We start from the raw sequence: 21,347 nt of genomic DNA, 5'->3' as shown, positions 1-21,347 counted from the left end.
TCCAGGGAAACGTTGAGATAGAAGGGCATTAGCAACACAACTCTTAGCAACAGGAAAGTAGCGAGCTGCCCAGTTTGGTTTAGAAGCTTGTAGAAGATGTCCCTGGCCAGTATCTCCCATTTTAATATAAAGTGAATGACTTTTGATCTTTTAAATCCTAGGGTATTAAAATTCAAATAGCTTGGGAGAGCTAATAGCTTTTATGAGCTAACTTCTTTGAAGGAATTAAGACCCTGTGAGGATAGACAGAAATAGGTACCTTGGGACATGGGTCAGGAGACATGAGAGAAAGATCCAGGAAAGCTGTTAGGTTCATACTGCGTTATGTTGCTCCAGGCAGACTTGGGAGATAATGGGGCCATTACTTGCAGCGTGGGAGAACTTGGCAGAACAACAAAAACAAACTTCCTTAACTTTTTTCCCCCTGAGGTCCTCTGCCTGTCAATGATTGGTACTTAAGGAGTAGTCCCCTGACATCCTGCTGGCTTGATTTTGAACTCAGGAAGGTTGAAGGTGGGGGAACCTGGTTGTGTATGTGTGGGTACATGTATGCTAAGGGAGGGAGGAAGAAAATCGGCTCAGTGAATATTTGACTTGAGCCTGTGTCAAGAGCTCAGGGTTGACAGCTGGACCCCCAGCTGCCACCTGGTGACATAGCCATGCCCCCCACCGGGGGTCATGTGGAACACCTGCAAGATCATGGGTATCCATGTGGTGGCCACCATGAGAGTTACTTAGGAATGTGTTTTTTAAAAATTAATTTCATGCTTAGTTTGTGAGTCCTGTGCCATTCTAATTTGGTTACATCTGTACTTCCAGCCATAAACCCCACAGTAGCTATTTCTAGTCCTCAGGGACTCCTGAATTAGTTTTTGCTTGGGGTTCTCGCTCGTGAACACCATGCTTAATTGCTGGATACTGCAACGGAATCGCTTAAACTGTTTTAATTTGTGATTTCCTAAAAATAAAACCTTAACAGAATCAATGTGATTGCAAAAGGCTCCCAGAGGAATCCAGTCGGGGTTCTGTAAGCTGCATGGTTAGGAGTGCATTTTACAAATTCAAGCTATGGTTGTTTAGTGAAAGAGGGGCTTAGTTTAAGATGACATGAATCATCACTGATGCAAAATCAAAGTCAATTATGAAGATAATTGAGAAACAACCTGTTCCCCTATATAGCTGTACACATGATCCTCCGCAAGGCCTGGTGGATAGAAGACATTACTCAGAGCTCACGAGCAGTGCTCTGTGAGCAGGCGAGCCGAAGAGCTGGCTTTGAGTTGCAAGGAGGTGTAAAGAGAAAGTGAAGTCTTAAGATATCTGTTGGCAAATCATAATGACAAACTGGGGAAAATATGTGCTCCGCATAGCTCATGAAAGCACTTATTGTAAATGAGATAATTTAATCAATTACGTTTCCTAATGTACTAAACTGAATGTTTCATTTTCTGCCTCTGCACATCTTAAATTATCTTCAGGTGCTTTATGAGATTTAATCATAGTTAATAGAAACTTCATTACCATCAAATGTGCTTTCAATAAATGTTGTGTAACAATGTCAGGAGGTGCAGTAAAATATAGTAGGTTCTGAATGGCAAACACGCACCCCCAGATTCAGACAGAAAAAAGGCTGCCTTCAGACAATGGGGCTCCTTGGAGGCTTGGGGCCGTGGCTTTCTGAAAGGCCATAGGTTCCTGAGGAGTGGCTCGCTCAGCACGTTCACCTTAGCAATGAGGATTTCGCTTTCCCCTAAAAAATAACCCAGAACCACACACACATGCACACATGCACACACACACAGCCTTCTCTCCATCTCCTTTCCACGTAGTTGTTTTGCACCTAGCACCAATGCCTGCTCAGCACAAATCCCATTAGCATGTCCAGAGTCGGCCACCTCCAGGACCTTCATCTCAACTTTTCCAAAAGTCAATTTCTCCTTCTCTGCCCCTATTCTTCAGTCCTGCATCCCATCTTCTCTAGTTCAGTCAAAACCACACCATCAACTCACTTGTCCGTGGGTGTATCTTGGGCAGTCTCTGAGACCCCTCTTTTTCCTCTCTTGTCTCCTGCTCTGCTCGTTACTCAATAGAAAATTACAGTCTGACTCTTCTACCACCCGAACAGATCTTGAGTTCATCAACATCTCTCCATTTTCACTCTACCCATATCCATCCCTCCATTCACTCAACAGCTGTCTATTGAGTGCTTACCACATGCTAGGCAGGGGTGGTGGGGAAGCAGCACTGGGCTGAACAGGTGCAGTTTCTGCTTCCCCAAAGCTTACCGTTTTAACGAATGGAGATGGAGGGATGCAAACAAACCAGAAAACCTATAGTGTTGATGTCATGAAGAGAAATAAAGCAGGGTAAGGGGCTCAGGTGGGGTCGAAGGGAGTAGTTGCTTTTTTTGTATAAGGTGTTCAGAGCAGATCTCTGTATTAAAATTACATTTAAGAAGAGACCTGAAAAACAAAGAAACATTCTGGATGTCTGGGAGAGAGTGTTCCAGACAGACGGAATACCAGATGAAAAGGTGGTGAAGTGGGGACTTGCTTTGAGTGTCTGTGGAAGAGCAAGGAGGCCAGGATACCTGCAGCAGAGTGGCAAAGGGAAGAGTCCTGATAGCTAAGATCAGAGAAGGTGGGATGAGAGGGGAAACTGCCAGACGTATCATTCAATGACTTTGACCAAAGGGAAGCCATTGAGCGTTAGTCATAGTGACATGACCTAATATTTTCAAGGATAAACTCTGCCTGCTGGATTGAGTGTCCACATATAGGGGATCAAAGCGGAAGCAAGACCTGTTACAGTGATCTGCTGTAACAATGATCTGTTACAGTAATCTAGGCTGTTCCAGTACGGAGGCTCTTACAGTGCCAAGGTTCAAGATGACTGTGACTCGGCATGGATAGACAACATTAGAAATTGTAAAATTGGGTCATATTTGGGTATCTTTGGAAGGCAGAGAGGATTTGCTGATGGGTTGGATATCGAGTGTGAGAGAAAGAAAGGTGTCAGGCATGATTTCAAAAGTCTGGCCATGCAGCTAAAAGATGGAGTTGCCATTACTGATAATGGAGAAAATGTGGTCTAGCAAATCCAGAGGGAGAATCAAGAGTTCAGTGTTACTAGTGCTAACTTTGAGATACCTCTTAAACATCTAAATAGAGAGGTTGAGCAGGCAGTTGAATATATGAGTCTCGAGGTCAGAGGAGAGTCTTGGCTGGTGACATAAATCTGGGGCTTGTCAGTGTCCAGATGATATTTAAAGCCATTAGGTTGAAAGAGATCCCGGGTAATGAGTATGCGTGGAGACAGAGAAGAAAGTGGAGGACTGAGCCCTACAGGGCATCAACATTTAGATGTAGAAGAGGTCAAAAGTCACTGCAGAAAAGACAGAAAAGTAATAGCAGGCAGAGTAAGAGAAAAACCAAAAGAAAAGAACATGCTGTCCCAGAAGAAAAGTTTAAAAAGTTCAGGCCATCTTCATTCCCAACCAGGATTGCTACAGTGGCCTCCCTGGATCCAGTTTTGCCCTTCATCAATTTTTCTGAGCTTTCTGAAACATAAATTCTGGTCGTACCACCTCCGTGTTTAAAGCTCTTCAATTGCTCACCATTTGTTCTAAGATCTAGTCCAAGGTACTAAACAGGTATATGATCTGGTCTCAGCTTCCTTTTCTTAATCAGCCTAATCATTAGGTAAGTTCCTTCCTACGTGCTTGCCACTTCCTATATTCTTCAGCCAAATAAAGCTTCTGGGTTTTCTGAATACCCTCTGCCCATTTTCGCATGTACATTCTGTTACTTCTGCCCAAAAACTCGTTCCCGCCACGTAAGCCTTAACTTGTTAAGCTCATTCTTCCTTCAGATCCTCTGCAAGACCTTCACCCACCAAGCCTGCATTAGTTACTCCTGTATTTTAGCCAGTATCAAACTATCTCCCTAATTCTATACTATATTTTCATTGCCCTAATGCTGGTCTGGATTCCTCTTCTCAGACATTATCCTATCTACCTATAGGCAGGGATTGACTCTTATTTACTCTTAACACCTGTAGCCATTACCACTGGCCTAGTATGTATTAGATGTTCAAAAAACACTTGAGTTAATGCTTTACATCCTTTTGTTAACTCCTCATGGGGCCTTTTGTTGTTAAGGTGAAAATAACTGCTTCTAAAAATTTTAATCATTTATGTAGTAGCTATTTATTATACAGTTGTTCTATATAGTCTTGTCCCAGTGAAATGTGAGGGAAAAAATAAGAAATGTTTCTTCCCCACAACTTACAACATAGAAGGTGATAAATGACTTGAGAAAAGGGGCAGGAACAATCTTGAATAATCATTTATTCTCTACCAGATACAAAGTTAAAGCCCAAAATGTATGCTTTCCAGAATCATTTCCATCAAAGAATGGCCCAAATGTGTCCTTAAAGTCTAAAAACAAGGTGTACTCTTCTCACTAACACCCATCCCATTCTATATCTTTTCCAAAAACACACTGCCTTCATCCATATTGGAATCATATGAAGCCTGGGAATCACCATCCTCTGTGATCTTCACAGGGTTAAGGAATGCCTCAGAAGATATGGGGCCCACACTACATTCGGACATTCTTTTAGTCTATGAAGACTTGGATAGTGCCTTGAGCCCATAGAACTGTCTGGGACTTTGGGACCTACCTTCACATTCTCAACAGACTTTTAGGTTCTTCTAAGCTAACAGTAGGCTACTGGCCTCAATGCTGATCTTCTAGCCATGCTTTAAAGCACTTTTTTTTTTTTTTTTTTTTTTGTATTTTGCCCATCATTTTTCTTCACCTCCTGCTGATTATTTTCGATTACATAAACACTGCACTTTCTGCAAATTGCATGACTTGCTTTGTCCTTCAGGGTCATCCCTACTGTGAATCAATCCAATATGTCTTTATAGGCAACATTTGTAATTTTCTTACCACTTCCAGTATCCTTATTATCCAATTTTTATCCTATAATAAGTCTGTGCCTTTTCTTACTACTGTTTTCAATGATATTGTTGACTCTGCCCTTAATGAATGTGATGGGAGTTTGTTCATTATATACCTCAGAACTAAGCACAGAGGAGTAGTTGATAGACCAATATGTTCTTCAACAAGAGAATAACCCAGGTAACTTGTTAGAATATGAATTCATAGGCCCTATCTCTCCACTTGTCAGTATTTTCAAAGTTTATAGAGTTTGTGCCTTCAGTCTTTAGGAGAGGAAATTAAATAAATTGAAGTCATTTTTCTCAAGGGCTGGAGTTCAAATCCTATTCTTTTTTGACTCTATCCCTACTCTAATTTGGTCTTCGTATCCGGCAGGGGGAAAAAGCACAGTTCTTTTGCAGCCAAAGGTAGTTACCAGATAAAAGAGAGGACCCCTCGTTAAATTTGAATTTCAGATAAATAAATTTTTTAGCATAAGCATTATTCCAGATATTGCATGGAAAATACACTAAAATTATTCATTGTTGATCTAAAATTCAAGTTTAACTGTGTCATATTTTTATTTGCTAAATCCGGCAACTTTGCTTAAAAGGAGGACTATAACATACATGAATGTTCACTATCAAGAAATATTTAAAAAATAGATTACCTTTACTGCCAATCTTGGAAGAATGGCTAAAATTGAAACAGATATTGGAGGGAAGAGCCCCTCAGTAGGAGCAAAAAATCTGAACCAAAAAAAAAGTCTCCTGGAGTACAAGGTCTACTTGAAAAAATGAGTAATCAGACTTGGCCAGAGTAGGGTCCATATGAATAAGAAGTGGGTGAAAGCTTTTGAAAAATGGGATGGTGCAGAGCATAAAGTGTCTTGAGCCATAATATAAGTCCCTGTTGGAGTGGACTCAATTCATATTAGAGGGTCGTTGAAAGGTGTTGGAGTGGCAGTACCAGGACTGTGTTTGGGAAGACGAATCCACGTGTAAAATGTCTCTGAGTGACCAAGACTGTGTACAAGGTACGACGAGACTGAACACCATGGGTGTCAAGTGGGGTGTCTCCTGTTGAAATTGAGATGCAAGAGGCATTGGAGATGTAACAAGTAAGGCGTGTGAGTGGTTTGGAGAAGGACTCAATGGGGACAGAATGAAAGATGACTCTTCAGTCTCACTCATGGTATCACATTACCTGAAAAAGGGAATTCAAGAGAAGAAAATATTTGAAGAGGTGCGAATGATGAATCTAGAAGTCAGATGACAGATTTGAGATGTTAGCACAACACGCAAGTGGTTTTGTCCATTGAGCAGGAAGAAGATATGGGATGAGGTCTGCAGACAGGAGATGAGGCAGGAGATCTCCAATGGAGAGTGTTAGACATCAAGGAAATAGCACTGTTTGTGATGATTATCCAATGGGATTGGCATGGAGAAAGGAAAGGGGCTGAGAAGGGAGCTTTAAAGTCTGTTTATAGAACTTTGAGAATGAAGGGTGGTTACTAAGTAAGAAGAAGGTAGAGGAATTGAGTTTAAGGAACATTTTTTATCTCTCTAGAAGGAGGACTGGCTTGGCTTGTCTGCCGCCTCAGAGCAGTGGGAAAGAGTAAGACAGAGAACATTACTGTTGAGGCAGTGGTAGTAAGCAGCCTTCAAGAAGGAACAGTGATTTGGCGGAAAGACAGACCTTAAAGGGTAAGAGAACAATCAAATATTGAAATACTGGACTAATTAAATAATCATACTGCCTGGCAACAGGCTAGGCAAATGTAAAAAGAAATGAAGTGCATCTACGGGTTCTGGTAGGAAAGACCTGCAAGATACTCTATGTGGAACAACAAAAAGCAAAGTACAGGAAAGGAAATATAATGTGGAGCCTTTAGGGTAGAAAAGGATAAATGAAGGACATTCACATTTTTTCCCCCGAAAGTTCTCAAAGATACTATCAAGACTATTTCTGGAGTAGTTGGAAGATGCATTTTCTCCTTGCATACTGTCCATTTTTATACTTCCTAAAACATATTCTCCCCTTATACAGGTATTTTATTTATTCCCTTAACAGGGACAGCAGTTAACTGGTTGGGGAAACCATGTATTAAGAAAACATATATTAAGAAATGTTGAATGTTAAACAAAAGTGCTCTAAGTTCTTTTAAACAAACAGGTAAGAATCTATGGGTGTAGAGAAGACCGCATTGTTGAGAAGTTTATCTGAGAGGAAGTTGGGGGAAAGATTTGGGGAGAGGTGATCTAAGAAGACTAGACTGTGTGTGCAGGCAGAGGGCAAGGCTCAGGTGCAGAGGAAAAGTTTGAAGATGCAAGACCAAAAGGGAATAATGAATGAGTCCGGGTCCCGGTGGAGGCAGGAGAGGGCGGAATTAGAGCCGGCCTGACACAGAAGAGGAACAGCTCCTCAGGGAACAGAGAAAAGGGAAGGAAATGTGCGTGAAAGAGCAGAGGAATTTTAGAGTTTGGGGGAGTGCGCTCACATGGGACAGCCTCCATTTCTTCAGCTAGAAAGAAGGGCAGGTGAGCAGGAGGGCGCTTCTTGAACTAGAATGGTGCCAAGCACATAGGAAGTGCATTTAAGAATTGACTCTGTGGTCATTCATTACAAAAGTAAAACAACAATCACCACAATATCAATAATGAGGTTTTTGAGGGGAGATCAGAAAAGCCGAGGTGCTGATTGGTGAAGGGGTTGTAAGACTCCAAGCAGTGCAAATATAATCGGAATGGCTCACCGTGGTTGGCCGTGGCTGGCCATTTAAAGCTATTTTCTGACGTGTTATTAAAAAATGTTGCTTCTCGCGGGCGCCTGGGTGGCTCAGATGGTTAAGCGTCTGCCTTCGGCTCAGGTCATGATCCTGGGGTCCTGGGATCAAGTCCCGCATCGGGCTCCCTGCTAGGCGGGGAGCCTGCTTCTCCCTCTGCCTCTGCCTCTCTCTCTCTCTCTCTCTGACTCTCATGAATAAATAAAAAAAAAAAAAAAAAACATTGTTGCTTCTCGGGCGCCTAGGTGGCTCAATCAGTTAAGCGACTGCCTTCGGCTCAGGTCATGATCCTGGAGTCCCGGGATCGAGTCCCGCATCGGGCTCCCTGCTCGGTGGGGAGTCTGCTTCTCCCTCTGACCCTCCTCCCTCTCGTGCTCTCTGTCTCTCATTCTCTCTCTCGCAAATAAATAAATAAAATCTTTAAAAAAAAAAAATGTTTCTTCTCAATGACAGCAAGGATAAACCACTCTAACAGAAACTTCTGTTGTATCTTATTCCAGCATCTAATTAAATACCCTGGTACATGACTCTGTATCCATAGCACTCACTGGCTGTGCAGGGGTCAGGGGCAGGTCCTGAGACGGCCGGGAGCTGCCCTTCTTGGGGAGTGAGCCCACCAACAGCTTCTTCCATCTTCCATCTGTGAATTCTGATGATGTTTGTTCCTTGGTAATTCACCGTTTCTAGTATATGCCAAGTCAAGTTGTTGGTTTTTCTCCTGAAATGGCAGCAATGGCCGTTCTACCATATTTAATGGGAGATAGAGTATTCTGTGTTTTGAAGGGCATTTGCTGTGCTCCTTTATTAATTTTGTGTAGCTATCTAATTCTATAAAACAGATTTTAATCTGATACATAGTTAAGCTCATAACATGAGAATTGAGTTAAATTCCCATTAATTAGTGGCAATAATCAATCTTTCACATGGGAGTCATGTGAAGAAAGGCAAACCTAGTAAACAGCCCTTGTATTTCATCCTTTGGGGACTACATTGGTTCCTCTAAATGACTAGGTATGATAGCAATTCCTAAAGACATGGAACTTGCTGATGCCTCATCCTTGCACTAGGAAGTTCACAGGGGCTTTGAAAGGCCACTTACTCCTTCTCACCAGCTTTGACCAAAAACAAATAAATAAAACGCCTGCAGACAATTGTCAAGTCATGCTGCCTTTTTTTTTTCCCAGACTTTTTGAAAGGAAATTTCAGTCTCCCTCAGAACTACACCACACTTTTAAACAACCCTCATTGTAGAAAAGGTCATTTTAATATCTAACCAGAGTCCCAATTGCTATAATAAAAGGCTATGTCCTCCTGTTCAGTCCTTGTTAGAGACGGCGAAGCACTGGTTACTCGCATCATCATAAAGGAAGGGTCATTGAGTGCCTACTGTGGGCCTCTTCTCCTCTTGTGACAACCCTCTGTGCCTTAAAGATCACCTCCAGTCACTTTATAGCTCTCCCTTCTCCAGGCCAAATGAACCCATAAACATGGCCTCTCCAGGGTCCTAATTTCCAGCTCTCTATTAATCTTTGCAGCCTTTCTCTGCAGATATTCCATACTCCTTCCAGCAATGAACATACTCCTCAGTAGTTCCTGACTAATTTGGAATACAAGAGATTTCTTAGTCAGTTCTCAGTTTTGTTGTGTTTCCTCTAAGGTGTAGATTTTTACACAACAATTTTTTTTATTAGTTTCAAAGGTAGAATTAGTGATTCATTCGTTGCATATAACACTCAGTGCTCATTCCATCAAGTGCCCACCTTAATGCCCATCACCCAATTATCCCTTCCCCCACCCACCACCCCTCCAGCAACCCTCAGTTTGTTTCCTAGAGTTAAACGTCTCTTATGGTTTGCCTCCCTCTCTATTTTCATCTTATTTTATTTTTCCTTCCCTTCCCCTATGCAACCATTTTTTTGCACCACATGTTGGGTCCTTCCATGCTTTGCCTAAAGCTTTTGTGACTCTTGGATCAAGGAAAATGGGGGTGAAGACACAGGAAAGACATCAATAACACATTGATACCTAAAGCTTCATTCGTGAAACAAAGTCAGAGAACAGTATCCTGTGCGCACAGAAAACGGAATAGCATTGTCAGTCACGGGGTCTCAGTGCTTCTGTTCAAAATCATTTTGAGCAAACAGACCAGTAACACGTGTATATGTGAGCAAGCAGACAGGGGTAAACATATATATGTGTTAAATGTAAAGGGAGTCCCTGCGGCAGGAGTTCTGTAATCAACCTCAGACTGTGATTTCTTTAATGCTTCTCTTCCCACAGTTGGAGACCAGGCGAACAATCAATGAATAGTTGCAGTGATTTGCAAATTTCTGTGGGAAATTGTGGAGATATTACTGCTTTTGAAGTGTTTAAAGCAGTCAGGGAGAATGCATTGGCATTCAGATAATTAAACAGTAAGAAGGATGATCCAAAATGAGTTGTCGGAACCCTGAAGTGATGTTGGAGTTTAGAAGAACATGGTTGGCAGGGTTGGCTGGATCGGCCAGGCCAAGGTTACTTTCTTGGAGGAGGTGGACCTTGAGCTGTCATTTGACGGATGAGTGGTACCTAGATGCCCAGTGGGGTGGGGCGATATTTTACAATGACCTTCCATTCACTAGCAGGCATCCATCTGGCAGGTAAATTACAGTTGAGTTTGGGGTGTAGGGTAATGCAGCAAAGGAGAGCATGAGCACTGACATGGGCCATGGAGAAAGCAGCCAGCGCCTGGGTAGTGCCGGCGCCTGGTGGTCATGTGGTTGGAAAGACTCCACTGGGAAGGAGCAGTGGTGGCTTCCAATGTTTGGATAAGAGTTGAGTGTGTGCCTATGTGCGCACGTGCATGCATACGCCCCTCTTCCTCCCTTGTCCCATGAAGTCGTAGTGGAAAATGTGGAACTGAAACTCAGATTCTTCTGGAGCCAGTCCTGAACACACAAGAAAAGCGAATGGATTATGTTTGTAAGCACACAGCAGTCCTTATAGGGGAAACCACTCTCCTTTCCTGGAGGACAGATTAGAAAAGAGTGAGGCAGAGGAAAAAGAATAAGGCGAAGTAAAAGCAGGTAGAGAGAAGAGAAGAGAAAGAAGAAAGAAGCGCTGTGGCCCAACTTTGGAAGGGTTTGAGCTGTGGGTAAGGATATCTGATTACATCTCTCCATACACACATGTGGCTTTGGGTAACTTGTGTCTGCCTCTGTCAGAATCTCATCACTACTGCTGGACAAGAAACAAGAATATGTTAATTCATCCGTGCATCCTCATTTCCACAGCATGGTTGGCCCTTAGCAAATGTTTGTTGAATAAATGAAATTATTAGCTTCTGAAGTTTTTAATTCCCAAGACAGATTGTTCTTGTAAACTAAATACCACGTTGCTTATCTTCCTGTAGGAGTCGATTGACTTTGGCTTTTAGATTAGACTGTCCCACCAAGTGGAAGGGTAAGCTTTATAAGGACACGGTGCCCTCCATATGATCTCTGTCCCTTATCCCCCGACCCCCATCCCCAAAGTCCCCATACTTATTTTTAATTCTGTAATTCAGTATTTCATTCCCTTGACTTAAGTCAAATAGATTCTGCAAATATTCTTGGGAAACGCATTGAACCATATCAAACATTTAAATCTCAATCTAAAGGCATAGGTCCTTTCCTAAAAACAGGGTTTGTGTCTGAGAAGGAGAATTCTGCTTGTCTGGGTAGCATAAAGAACAAGATAGGAATACAGAGGAACAAACACAACTTGTTCCTGCTACTTGGTTTCGTCTCGGGATGTTCACGTCTAGGGATGTCCATTTCCAGCCAAAGTCTTTTGCCCTGGTCATCCTCCTGGCTTCTGCTCCTGCCTGTTTTAGCACCTGGGACCTAAAAGGATTATGTTTGTAAGCACACAGCAGTCCTTATAGGGTCATTGTCTCTACTTTGCCAACTCAGCAACTGCATTCAGTACACTGCCAGGCTGTTTCTCTGTCTGTGCTCAGATGCTGAGCAGGTGTGTTTTCCCCAGATACGCCTTTTAAGCTGATAGTGTCATCAGTCAGTACTGCCTGAGGAACCGGTGGCAAGCAGGGGGAAGGCTAATTGGTTTCAAGCCAAAATTCTCTCACTACTCCTGGTTCCCTGCTGTGTTCTGCGTCCTCTCTCTGCTCTGAGTACAATTACGTCCTCCAAGGAGCTTAATTGAGTGGAAGGAGGGTGGGAGCCTAAGCGGGAGCATAGCTGCCCTTCCCTTTCTGTGTGTGACACAGGCAGACACTGGAACCTTGGGATCGGCTCCAGTTACCATGTGCCTGGTTCTGGGTGGTCAGAGCAGACCACCACCCAGAAGCCTCCATCCCTTTCCCTCTCCCACTGGGACCGCCATGACATTGGAACTAAAACCCGAGTCACACCCTGTTTCTCAACACCTCCTGGGCTATTGTGGTTACTGACAGTGTCTGATAATCCTCTAACCTTGCAGATACCGTTCTTTCGTTCTTTCGGATGGTTACACTCCCTTGCAAATTATTTGTATGTGTTTGCTGCCCCTATTGCTGAACTAGTTCTGCTTGATTTCCTCGTTCACTCTTTAACTTGGTAGCGCCTCATTTTACAGCCCACTAACTTTGTCGAAAATAAATTCCTTTTACCTGTGTGGTTAGTAGCACTCAGTTGATAACATAAGTACCATATTAGGCTGCAGTGAATGCATAGTAAGCACCATGCAATTACAAGGTGAATATACGATAGCTCTATTTTAGCCTCTAAACCCAATACAGGGTAACAGAGTAATTACTTTGGGACCTATTAAGTGTACTCACCCCATAATCTGTAGGGAGATGAATTACATAGTTAGCACTTGCCACCTTCTACTTCCACATACTTTCATAGATGAAGCCTCTCTTAGGGTTGTGTGGTTGGATAAATCTCATTCTGAACAGCAGTAGCCATGTTGAATGTCTTCAGGAATGAACCACACCCAAAGGACAACTAGCAAACAAGTTGGAAAACAGCTACAACCGATCTTGGGGGTTGGGGAGACACCCACATTCTCAATTCAAACTAACGCTTTTATTTTTGCTTTGCCTATGCATTCAATAGGATGGAGTAGGAGAGGTATGGGAGAAACAGCATGTGCCCTTTTAGAGACCAGTCCTCCTCCACAAAAACATATTAAGTCTAGCATTTAATGGTGCTAGAAAACATTGACCATGGACATCGGAGCCCCTAGGACCAAGACCTCCATATCTCACAACAGAAACTCTCTCATAATAATTGTAAATACCCTAACCTGATGTTGTCGATGTTCTCTTAAACTGAATGATTTGTGCCAAAGCTAAAAAATTCCTATTTGTGAGCTCTGGTCTTCTCTCTCTCGACTCCTAGACTGTGTATGAGCTTCTCACCCCAGCCCACTCTCTGTGAATGCATGTGCCCATCATATAGAAGCAGAGCAGTTTGCCCATGTTTTGTCATTGTATGTGGATCTCATGTCCCCCCTCAAAAATAAGATGCCAAAAAATACTTTGCAGGTAAATATGACTTCCTAAACCAAGTTAATTAAGGAGTTGTCTGTTTTTCCTTGAAAAATACTACATTCTTTGCAAAATTGATTCTCTTTAAGATTTTATGATGTGGTAAACTACCTTAATGCAGTCAAGATATTTGACTGGCGTCCCTCTGATTTATACAGGGTATTTGAGAAACATGATTATGTGTGAAAGTAGAACTTATGGCTAGCTGCAGTTGTCATTTTCTCTGAGTGGTAGCTCCAAAAAATCCAATAGCATTTCATTTGGTATCCCAGGGTGGCTCTTCGGCTCTGTACCCATGTTGGCCATTTAGGATTTCTCTTGTGTCTTTCAGGCATTGAGAACGCCAGCGACATTGCTCTGTACTCGGGCTTGGGCGCTGCCGTGGTGGCTGTTGCAGTCCTGGTCATTGGTGTCACCCTTTATAGACGGAGCCAGAGTGACTATGGCGTGGACGTCATTGACTCTTCTGCATTGACAGGTGGCTTCCAGACCTTCAACTTCAAAACGGTCCGTCAAGGTCAGCGGCGTAGGTCCCCCCAACACCTCGTCCTCAGGACCATAGAGACTACGCTCACACAGGACCCCCAGTGCTCTCCAGCCCTGTGTGAAGGTAGCTCTTGGCACTGGGAGCCGCTGCCTAATTGTCTAAACATGTTAGGAAACCAGGCTCAGTGGGTTAGTCTGCCTCAGTCCTTGGCTACGAGGAGGATGAATGGATCTCAGCTTACCATTAGCAACATTCTCAATGGGGCACTTCCATCCTTGATATGTAGTAAACTTAGCAAGTTATTTTGTCTCAGATTATCCAACTTTCTATTTTAACAAGACTGCTCTGAGGATATTTCATTAACTAGAATACTGATTATTCAAACCTGAGCACCAACTACTTTACCATAACCTCCCGTGCATATGAATTATACTATTTATTAGGTAGAGTTATTTGTGTTACTTCTATTTTGTAGAAGTGAAAAGGACTTCAGAGAATCTGTGATGGGTCAGGTAGCCAGCAGGAGGAGAAAAAAATGAAGCTCCCAGCTTAAATGACTCTCACCTGTTGCCCGGTCAAGGCAATCTTTTGTTGGAGAGAGAAGGAAATCGATCATGTCAAGCTATAGCAATGCTCATTTTCAAAATAGAGTCATTTAATTCTCTTATGTGAACCAAATCTGTTTCTGATTGCAAGATGGAGATGAGCTATACATGGGTTTTGGTTTAGAAAAAAAATGAAACTGTCTCCCTTCAGAGGGTGAAGTTTTCCACCTTGACCCTTCCTGTCAATATTGTCACCTTTATTTCTATTTATTGTGCATCACTAGCGCCTGTAGCCCTCGACAAGAAGAAGTCTCACTACATGGCAGTGATTGAGTAGCAACCTGGTTCTGAAGTGGAACCCGAACATGCTAGAAACTGGGAGATGGCCGGCAGAGACAAAAGTGCTTTCCTGCCTGCCGCTCACTTCTGGGCACCAGAGTTTCAGGTCTGAGCCTGCTTCTCAGAAAGGGACACATGCCCTTGACTTGGGTACATAGCTTAGTAGGTATGATTTAATTAGAAATAAATCGAATGAAGAACTGATTTTTATACTATATAAGAAACTGGAAATCTTTCCATCAAATACAAGATCTCAGGGTCTCAGACCATAACATTTTAAAATAGAATACAGTCATTTGAGAGACAGAGGCTTTGAAGTCAGATAGATGGAATCCAAAATTGCTAAATGACCTAGTTAATCTATTATGCTCTGGGTCTCAATTTTTATAGCTATAAAATGGGGATCCTCCTAGCCACCTCAGAGGGTCCTCATGAAGATGACGTGACCTGGAATAACAAGAATCATAAGCCCTTGGCATAAGGAGGGTGCTCAACAAATGTACTGAAGAGGAGTCTAACCGCTGGTGGTTTCCTCTGACTTTGGCACAGGAGGCCAGTGTGTTCCCTGAAGCAGCAGGTAGCAGGTGAGGGGGTAGTTCCCTCGCCTCAGCATTTGGAGAGTGCGGACTTGCATAAGCTGAACCCCATCTCCTTAGTGTGGGCCTCCTTAGAGCTTACGGTGTATTGTGAATCTCTAAAAGAATAGATAGCCTTTCCAAACTTACTTTACCATTTTATTTTTATTTTTAACCAAGAATATCCCAAAGCTAGTGATTAAAGCAAAAACCTTTTATTAAGATTCTTTTTTTTTTTTTTTAAATTTTTTTATTGTTATGTTAATCCCCATACATTACATCATTAGTTTTAGATATAGTGTTCCATGATTCATTGTTTGTGCATAACACCCAGTGCTCCATGCAGAACGTGCCCTCCTCAATACCCATCACCAGGCTAACCCATCCTCCCAACCCCCTCCCCTCTAGAACCCTCAGTTTGTTTTTCAGAGTCCATCGTCTCTCATGGTTCTTCTCCCCCTCCGATTTCCCCCCCTTCATTCTTCCCCTCCTGCTACATTCTTCTTCTTTTTTTCTTTCTTAACATATATTGCATTATTTGTTTCAGAGGTACAGATCTGAGATTCAACAGTCCTGCACAATTCACAGCGCTTACCAGAACACATACCCTCCCCAGTGTCCATCACCCAGTCACCCCATCCCTCCCACCCCACCCCCCACTCCAGCAACCCTCAGTTTGTTTCCTGAGATTAAGAATTCCTCATATCAGTGAGGTCATTTGATACATGTCTTTCTCTGTTTGACTTATTTCGCTCAGCATAATACCCTCCAGTTCCATCCACGTCGTTGCAAATGGCAAGATCTTATTCCTTTTGATGGCTGCATAATATTCCATTGTATATATATACCACATCTTCTTTATCCATTCATCTGTTGATGGACATCTTGGCTCTTTCCACAGTTTGGCTATTGTGGACATTGCTGCTATAAACATCGGGGTGCACGTAGCCTTTCGGGTCCCTACTTTTGTATCTTTGGGGTAAATACCCAGTAGTGCAATTGCTGGATCATATGGTAGCTCTATTTTCAACTTTTTGAGGAACCTCCATACTGTTTTCCAGAGTGGCTGCACCAGCTTGCATTCCCACCAACAGTGTAGGAGGGTTCCCCTTTCTCCGCATCCCCGCCAACATCTGTCATTTCCTGACTTGTTAATTTTAGCCATTCTGACTGGTGTGAGGTGGTATCTCATTGAGGTTTTGATTTGGATTTCCCTGATGCCGAGCGATATTGAACACTTTTTCATGTGTCTGTTGGCCATTTGGATGTCTTCTTTGGAGAAATGTCTGTTCATGTCTTCTGCCCATTTCTTGATTGGATTCTTTGTTCTTTTGGTGTTGAGTTTGATGAGTTCTTTATAGATTTTGGATACTAGCCCTTTATCTGATATGTCATTTGCAAATATCTTCTCCCATTCTGTCAGTTGTCTTTTGGTTTTGTTGACTGTTTCCTTTGCTTTGCAAAAGCTTTTTATCTTGATGAAGTCCCAATAGTTCATTTTTGCCCTTGCTTCCCTTGCCTTTGGCGATGTTTCTAGGAAGAAGTTGCTGCGGCTGAGGTCGAAGAGGTTGCTGCCTGTGTTCTCCTTTAGGATTTTGATGGACTCCTGTCTCACATTGAGGTCTTTCAACCATTTTGAGTCTATTTTTGTGTGTGGTGTAAGGAAATGGTCCAGTTTCATTCTTCTGCATGTGGCTGTCCAATTTTCCCAACACCATTTGTTGAAGAGACTGTCTTTTTTCCATTGGACATTCTTTCCTGCTTTGTCAAAGATTAGTTGACCATAGAGTTGAGGGTCCATTTCTGGGCTCTCTCTTCTGTTCCATTGATCTCTGTGTCTGTTTTTGTGCCAGTACCATACTGTCTTGATGATGACAGCTTTGTAGTAGAGCTGGAAGTCTGGAATTGTGATGCCGCCAGCTTTGCTTTTCTTTTTCAACATTCCTCTGGCTATGCGGGGTCTTTTCTGGTTCCATACAAATTTTAGGATTATTTGTTCCATTTCTTTGAAGAAAGTGGATGGTATTTTGATGGGGATTGCATTGAATGTGTAGATTGCTCTAGGTAGGATTGACATCTTCACAATATTTGTTCTTCCAATCCATGAGCATGGAACGTTTTTCCATTTCTTTGTGTCTTCCTCAATTTCTTTCATGAGTATTTTATAGTTTTCTGAGTACAGATCCTTTGCCTCTTTGGTTAGATTTATTCCTAGGTATCTTATGGTTTTGGGTGCAATTGTAAATGGGATCGACTCCTTAATTTCTCTTTCTTCTGACTTGTTGTTGGTGTATAGGAATGCCACTGACTTCTGTGCATTTATTTTATATCCTGCCACTTGACTGAATTCCTGTATGAGTTCTAGCAGTTTTGGGGTGGAGTCTTTGGGATTTTCCACATAAAGTATCATATCATCTGCAAAGAGTGAGAGTTTGACTTCTTCTTTGCCAATTTGGATGCCTTTGATTTCTTTTTGTTGTCTGATTGCTGTGGCTAGGACTTCCAATACTATGTTGAATAGCAGTGGTGATAGTGGACATCCCTGCCGTTTGCCTGACCTTAGGGGGAAAGCTCTCAGTTTTTCCCCATTGAGAATGATATTCGCTGTAGGTTTTTCATAGATGGCTTTTATGATATTGAGGTATGTGCCCTCTATCCCTATACTCTGAAGAGTTTTGATCAAGAAAGGATGCTGTACTTTGTCAAATGCTTTTTCTGCATCTATTGAGAGGATCATGTGATTCTTGTTTTTTCTTTTGTTAATGTATTGTATCACGTTGATTGATTTGCGGATGTTGAACCAACCTTGCAGCCCAGGGATAAATCCGACTTGGTCGTGGTGAATAATCCTTTTAATGTACTGTTGGATCCTATTGGCTAGTATTTTGGTGAGAATTTTTGCATCCATGTTCATCAGGGATATTGGTCTGTAATTCTCCTTTTTGATGGGGTCTTTGTCTGGTTTTGGGATCAAGGTAATGCTGGCCTCATAAAATGAGTTTGGAAGTTTTCCTTCCATTTCTATTTTTTGGAACAGTTTCAGAAGGATAGGTATTAATTCTTCTTGAAATGTTTGGTAGAATTCCCCTGGGAAGCCATCTGGCCCTGGGCTTTTGTGTTTTGGGAGATTTTTGATGACTGCTTCTATTTCCTTAGTGGTTATAGGTCTGTTCAGGTGTTCTATTTCTTCCTGGTTCAGTTTTGGTAGTTGATACATCTCTAGGAATGCATCCATTACTTCCAGGTTATCTAATTTGTTGGCATAGAGTTGCTCATAATATGTTCTTATAATTGTTTGTATTTCTTTGGTGTTGGTTGTGATTTCTCCTCTTTCATTCATGATTTTGTTGATTTGGGTCATTTCTCTTTTCTTTTTGATAAGTCTGGCCAGGGGCTTATCAATCTTGTTAATTCTTTCAAAGAACCAGCTCCTAGTTTCGTTGATCTGTTCTACTGTTCTTTTGGTTTCTATTTCATTGATTTCTGCTCTGATCTTTATTATTTCTCTTCTCCTGCTGGGTTTAGGCTTTATTTGCTGTTCTTTCTCCAGCTCCTTTAGGTGTAGGGTTAGGTTGTGTACTTGAGACCTTTCTTGTTTCTTGAGAAAGGCTTGTATTGCTATATACTTTCCTCTTAGGACTGCCTTTGCTGTATCCCAAAGATTTTGAATAGTTGTGTTTTCATTTTCATTGGTTTCCATGAATTTTTTTAATTCTTTTTTAATTTCCTGGTTGACCCATTCATTCTTCAGTAGGATGCTCTTTAGCCTCCATGTATTTGAGTTCTTTCTGACTTTCCTCTTGTGATTGAGTTCTAGTTTCAAAGCATTGTGGTCTGAAAATAGGCAGGGGATGATCCCAATCTTCTGGTACCGGTTGAGACCTGATTTATGACCTAGGATGTGATCTATTCTGGAGAATGTTCCATGGGCACTAGAGAAGAATGTGTATTCCGTTGCTTTGGGATGGAATGTTCTGAATATGTCTGTGAAGTCCATTTGGTCCAGTGTGTCATTTAAAGTCTTTATTTCCTTGTTGATCTTTTGCTTAGACGATCTGTCCATTTCAGTGAGGGGGGTGTTAAAGTCCCCCACTATTATTGTATTGTTGTCGATGTGTTTCTTTGCTTTTGTTATTAATTGCCTTATAGAATTGGCTGCTCCCATGTTAGGGGCATAGATATTTACAATTGTTAGATCTTCTTGTTGGATAGACCCTTTAAGTATGATATAGTGTCCTTCCTCATCTCTTATTACAGTCTTTGGTTTAAAATCTAATTTGTCTGATATAAGGATTGCCACCCCAGCTTTCTTTTGGTGTCCATTAGCATGGTAAATGGTTTTCCACCCCCTCACTTTCAATCTGGGGGTGTCTTTGGGTCTAAAATGAGTCTCTTGCAGACAGCATATCGATGGGTCTTGTTTTTTAATCCAATCTGATAGCCTGTGTCTTTTGATTGGGGCATTTAGCCCATTTACATTCAGGGTAACTATTGAAAGATAGGAGTTCAGTGCCATTGTATTGCCTGTAAAGTGACTGTTACTGTATATTGTTTGTGTTCCTTTCTGGTCTATGTTGCTTTTAGGCTCTCTCTTTGCTTAGAGGACCCCTTTCAATATTTGTTGTAGGGCTGGTTTCGTGTTTGCAAATTCCTTTAGTTTTTGTTTGTCCTGGAAGCTTTTTATCTCTCCTTCAATTTTCAATGACAGCTTAGCTGGATATAGTATTCTTGGCTGCATATTTTTCTCATTTAGTGCTCTGAATATGTCCTGCCAGTCCTTTCTGGCCTGCCAGGTCTCTGTGGATAAGTCTGTTGCCAATCTAATGTTTCTACCATTGTAGGTTACATATCTCTTCTCCCGAGCTGCTTTCAGGATTTTCTCTTTGTCTCTGAGACTCGTAAGTTTTACTATTAGATGTCGGGGTGTTGACCTATTTTTATTGATTTTGAGAGGGGTTCTCTGTGCTTCCTGGATTTTGATGCCTGTTTCCTTCCCCAAATTAGGGAAGTTCTCTGCTATAATTTGCTCCATTATACCTTCTGCACCTCTCTCTCTTTCTTCTTCTTCTGGGATCCCAATTATTCTAATGTTGTTTCGTCTTATGGTATCGTTTATCTCTCGAATTCTGACCTCGTGATCCAGTAGTTGTTTCTCTCTCTTTTTCTCAGCTTCTTTATTTTCCATCATTTGGTCTTCTATCTCACTGATTCTTTCTTCTGCCTCATTTATCCTAGCAGTTAGCGCCCCCATATTTGATTGCACCTCATTAATAGCCTTTTTGATTTCTACTTGGTTCGATTTTAGTTCTTTTACTTCTCCAGAAAGGGTTTCTCTAATAACTTCCATGTTTTTTTCAAGCCCAGCTAGTATCTTTAAAGTGATGATTCTGAACTCTAGATCTGACATCGTACTAATGTCCGTATTGAGTAGGTCCCTGGCAGTCGGTACTACCTCTTGTTCTTTTTGTTGAGGTGATTTTTTCCGTCTTGTCATTTTGTGCAGAGGAGAATAGATTAATGAGAGAACAAAATGCTAGCAGGGTAACAACGTCCCCAGAAAATATACTCTAAACAAATCAGAAAAGACCTGAAGCAGTGGGAAAAGAAAGGGAAATAGAGAAAAAAGAAAAGGAAAGAAAAAAAGAAAAAAGAAAAAGATAAAGATAAAAACAAACAAAAGCAGAACAAAACAAAACAAAACAAAAACAGAATGTGATCAAATATGATCAGGCTGGATTATAGATCAGTGCCACACACTAGATTTTGGGTGTATTTTGGTCTGTTAAAAGAAAGTCCCTCCCAAAATTTTAAAGAAAGAAAAACTTATATATGTACAAAAATAAGGGTTGATATGATGAAGGGATGGAATATGACTGTAAAGATGGAAATTATAAAAAATTTTAAAAAAGGATTTGATAAGTTGTTTGAAAAAAGAAAGAAGAGGATTAAAAAAAAAAAGAAAGAAAAAAGGGAGAGAATGTGATCAGGCAGGGGAGTAGAAAAAAACCATACACTAGAGATTTAGAGTATATTTTGATCTGTTAGAAGAAACTATCTCAAGATTTTAAAGAGAGAACAACTTATATATATATATGCCAAAAATACGGGTAACTACTATGAAGGGATAGAATATGACTTTAAAAATGAAAAATAAAAAT

The 21,347-nt window shown here is 41.5% G+C and overlaps 1 protein-coding gene across 10 annotated transcripts in view; it reads left to right on the top strand.

Moving 5' to 3' along the window:
• Positions 1 to 21,347, top strand: part of UNC5D (unc-5 netrin receptor D) — a 536,221-nt gene that overhangs the window by 449,386 nt on the left and 65,488 nt on the right. For 4 of the 10 annotated variants that reach the window (XM_032413431.1, XM_032413430.1, XM_032413425.1 and 1 more), the window contains one exon: positions 13,575 to 13,760. In XM_032413431.1, coding sequence (XP_032269322.1) covers positions 13,575 to 13,760 — 186 coding nt within the window. Of the gene's footprint in view, positions 1 to 12,809; positions 12,825 to 13,574; positions 13,761 to 21,347 lie in introns of all 10 variants that reach the window. The other 6 variants (XM_032413428.1, XM_032413429.1, XM_032413422.1 and 3 more) reach the window with 3 other exon arrangements.

Source organism: Phoca vitulina, unplaced genomic scaffold (genome assembly GCF_004348235.1).
Source record: "Phoca vitulina isolate PV1807 unplaced genomic scaffold, GSC_HSeal_1.0 scaffold15, whole genome shotgun sequence".
NCBI classification, from domain to species: domain Eukaryota; kingdom Metazoa; phylum Chordata; class Mammalia; order Carnivora; family Phocidae; genus Phoca; species Phoca vitulina.
Note: the sequence above shows the minus strand (reverse complement) of the source record. Positions and strands in the feature narration are given on the sequence as shown.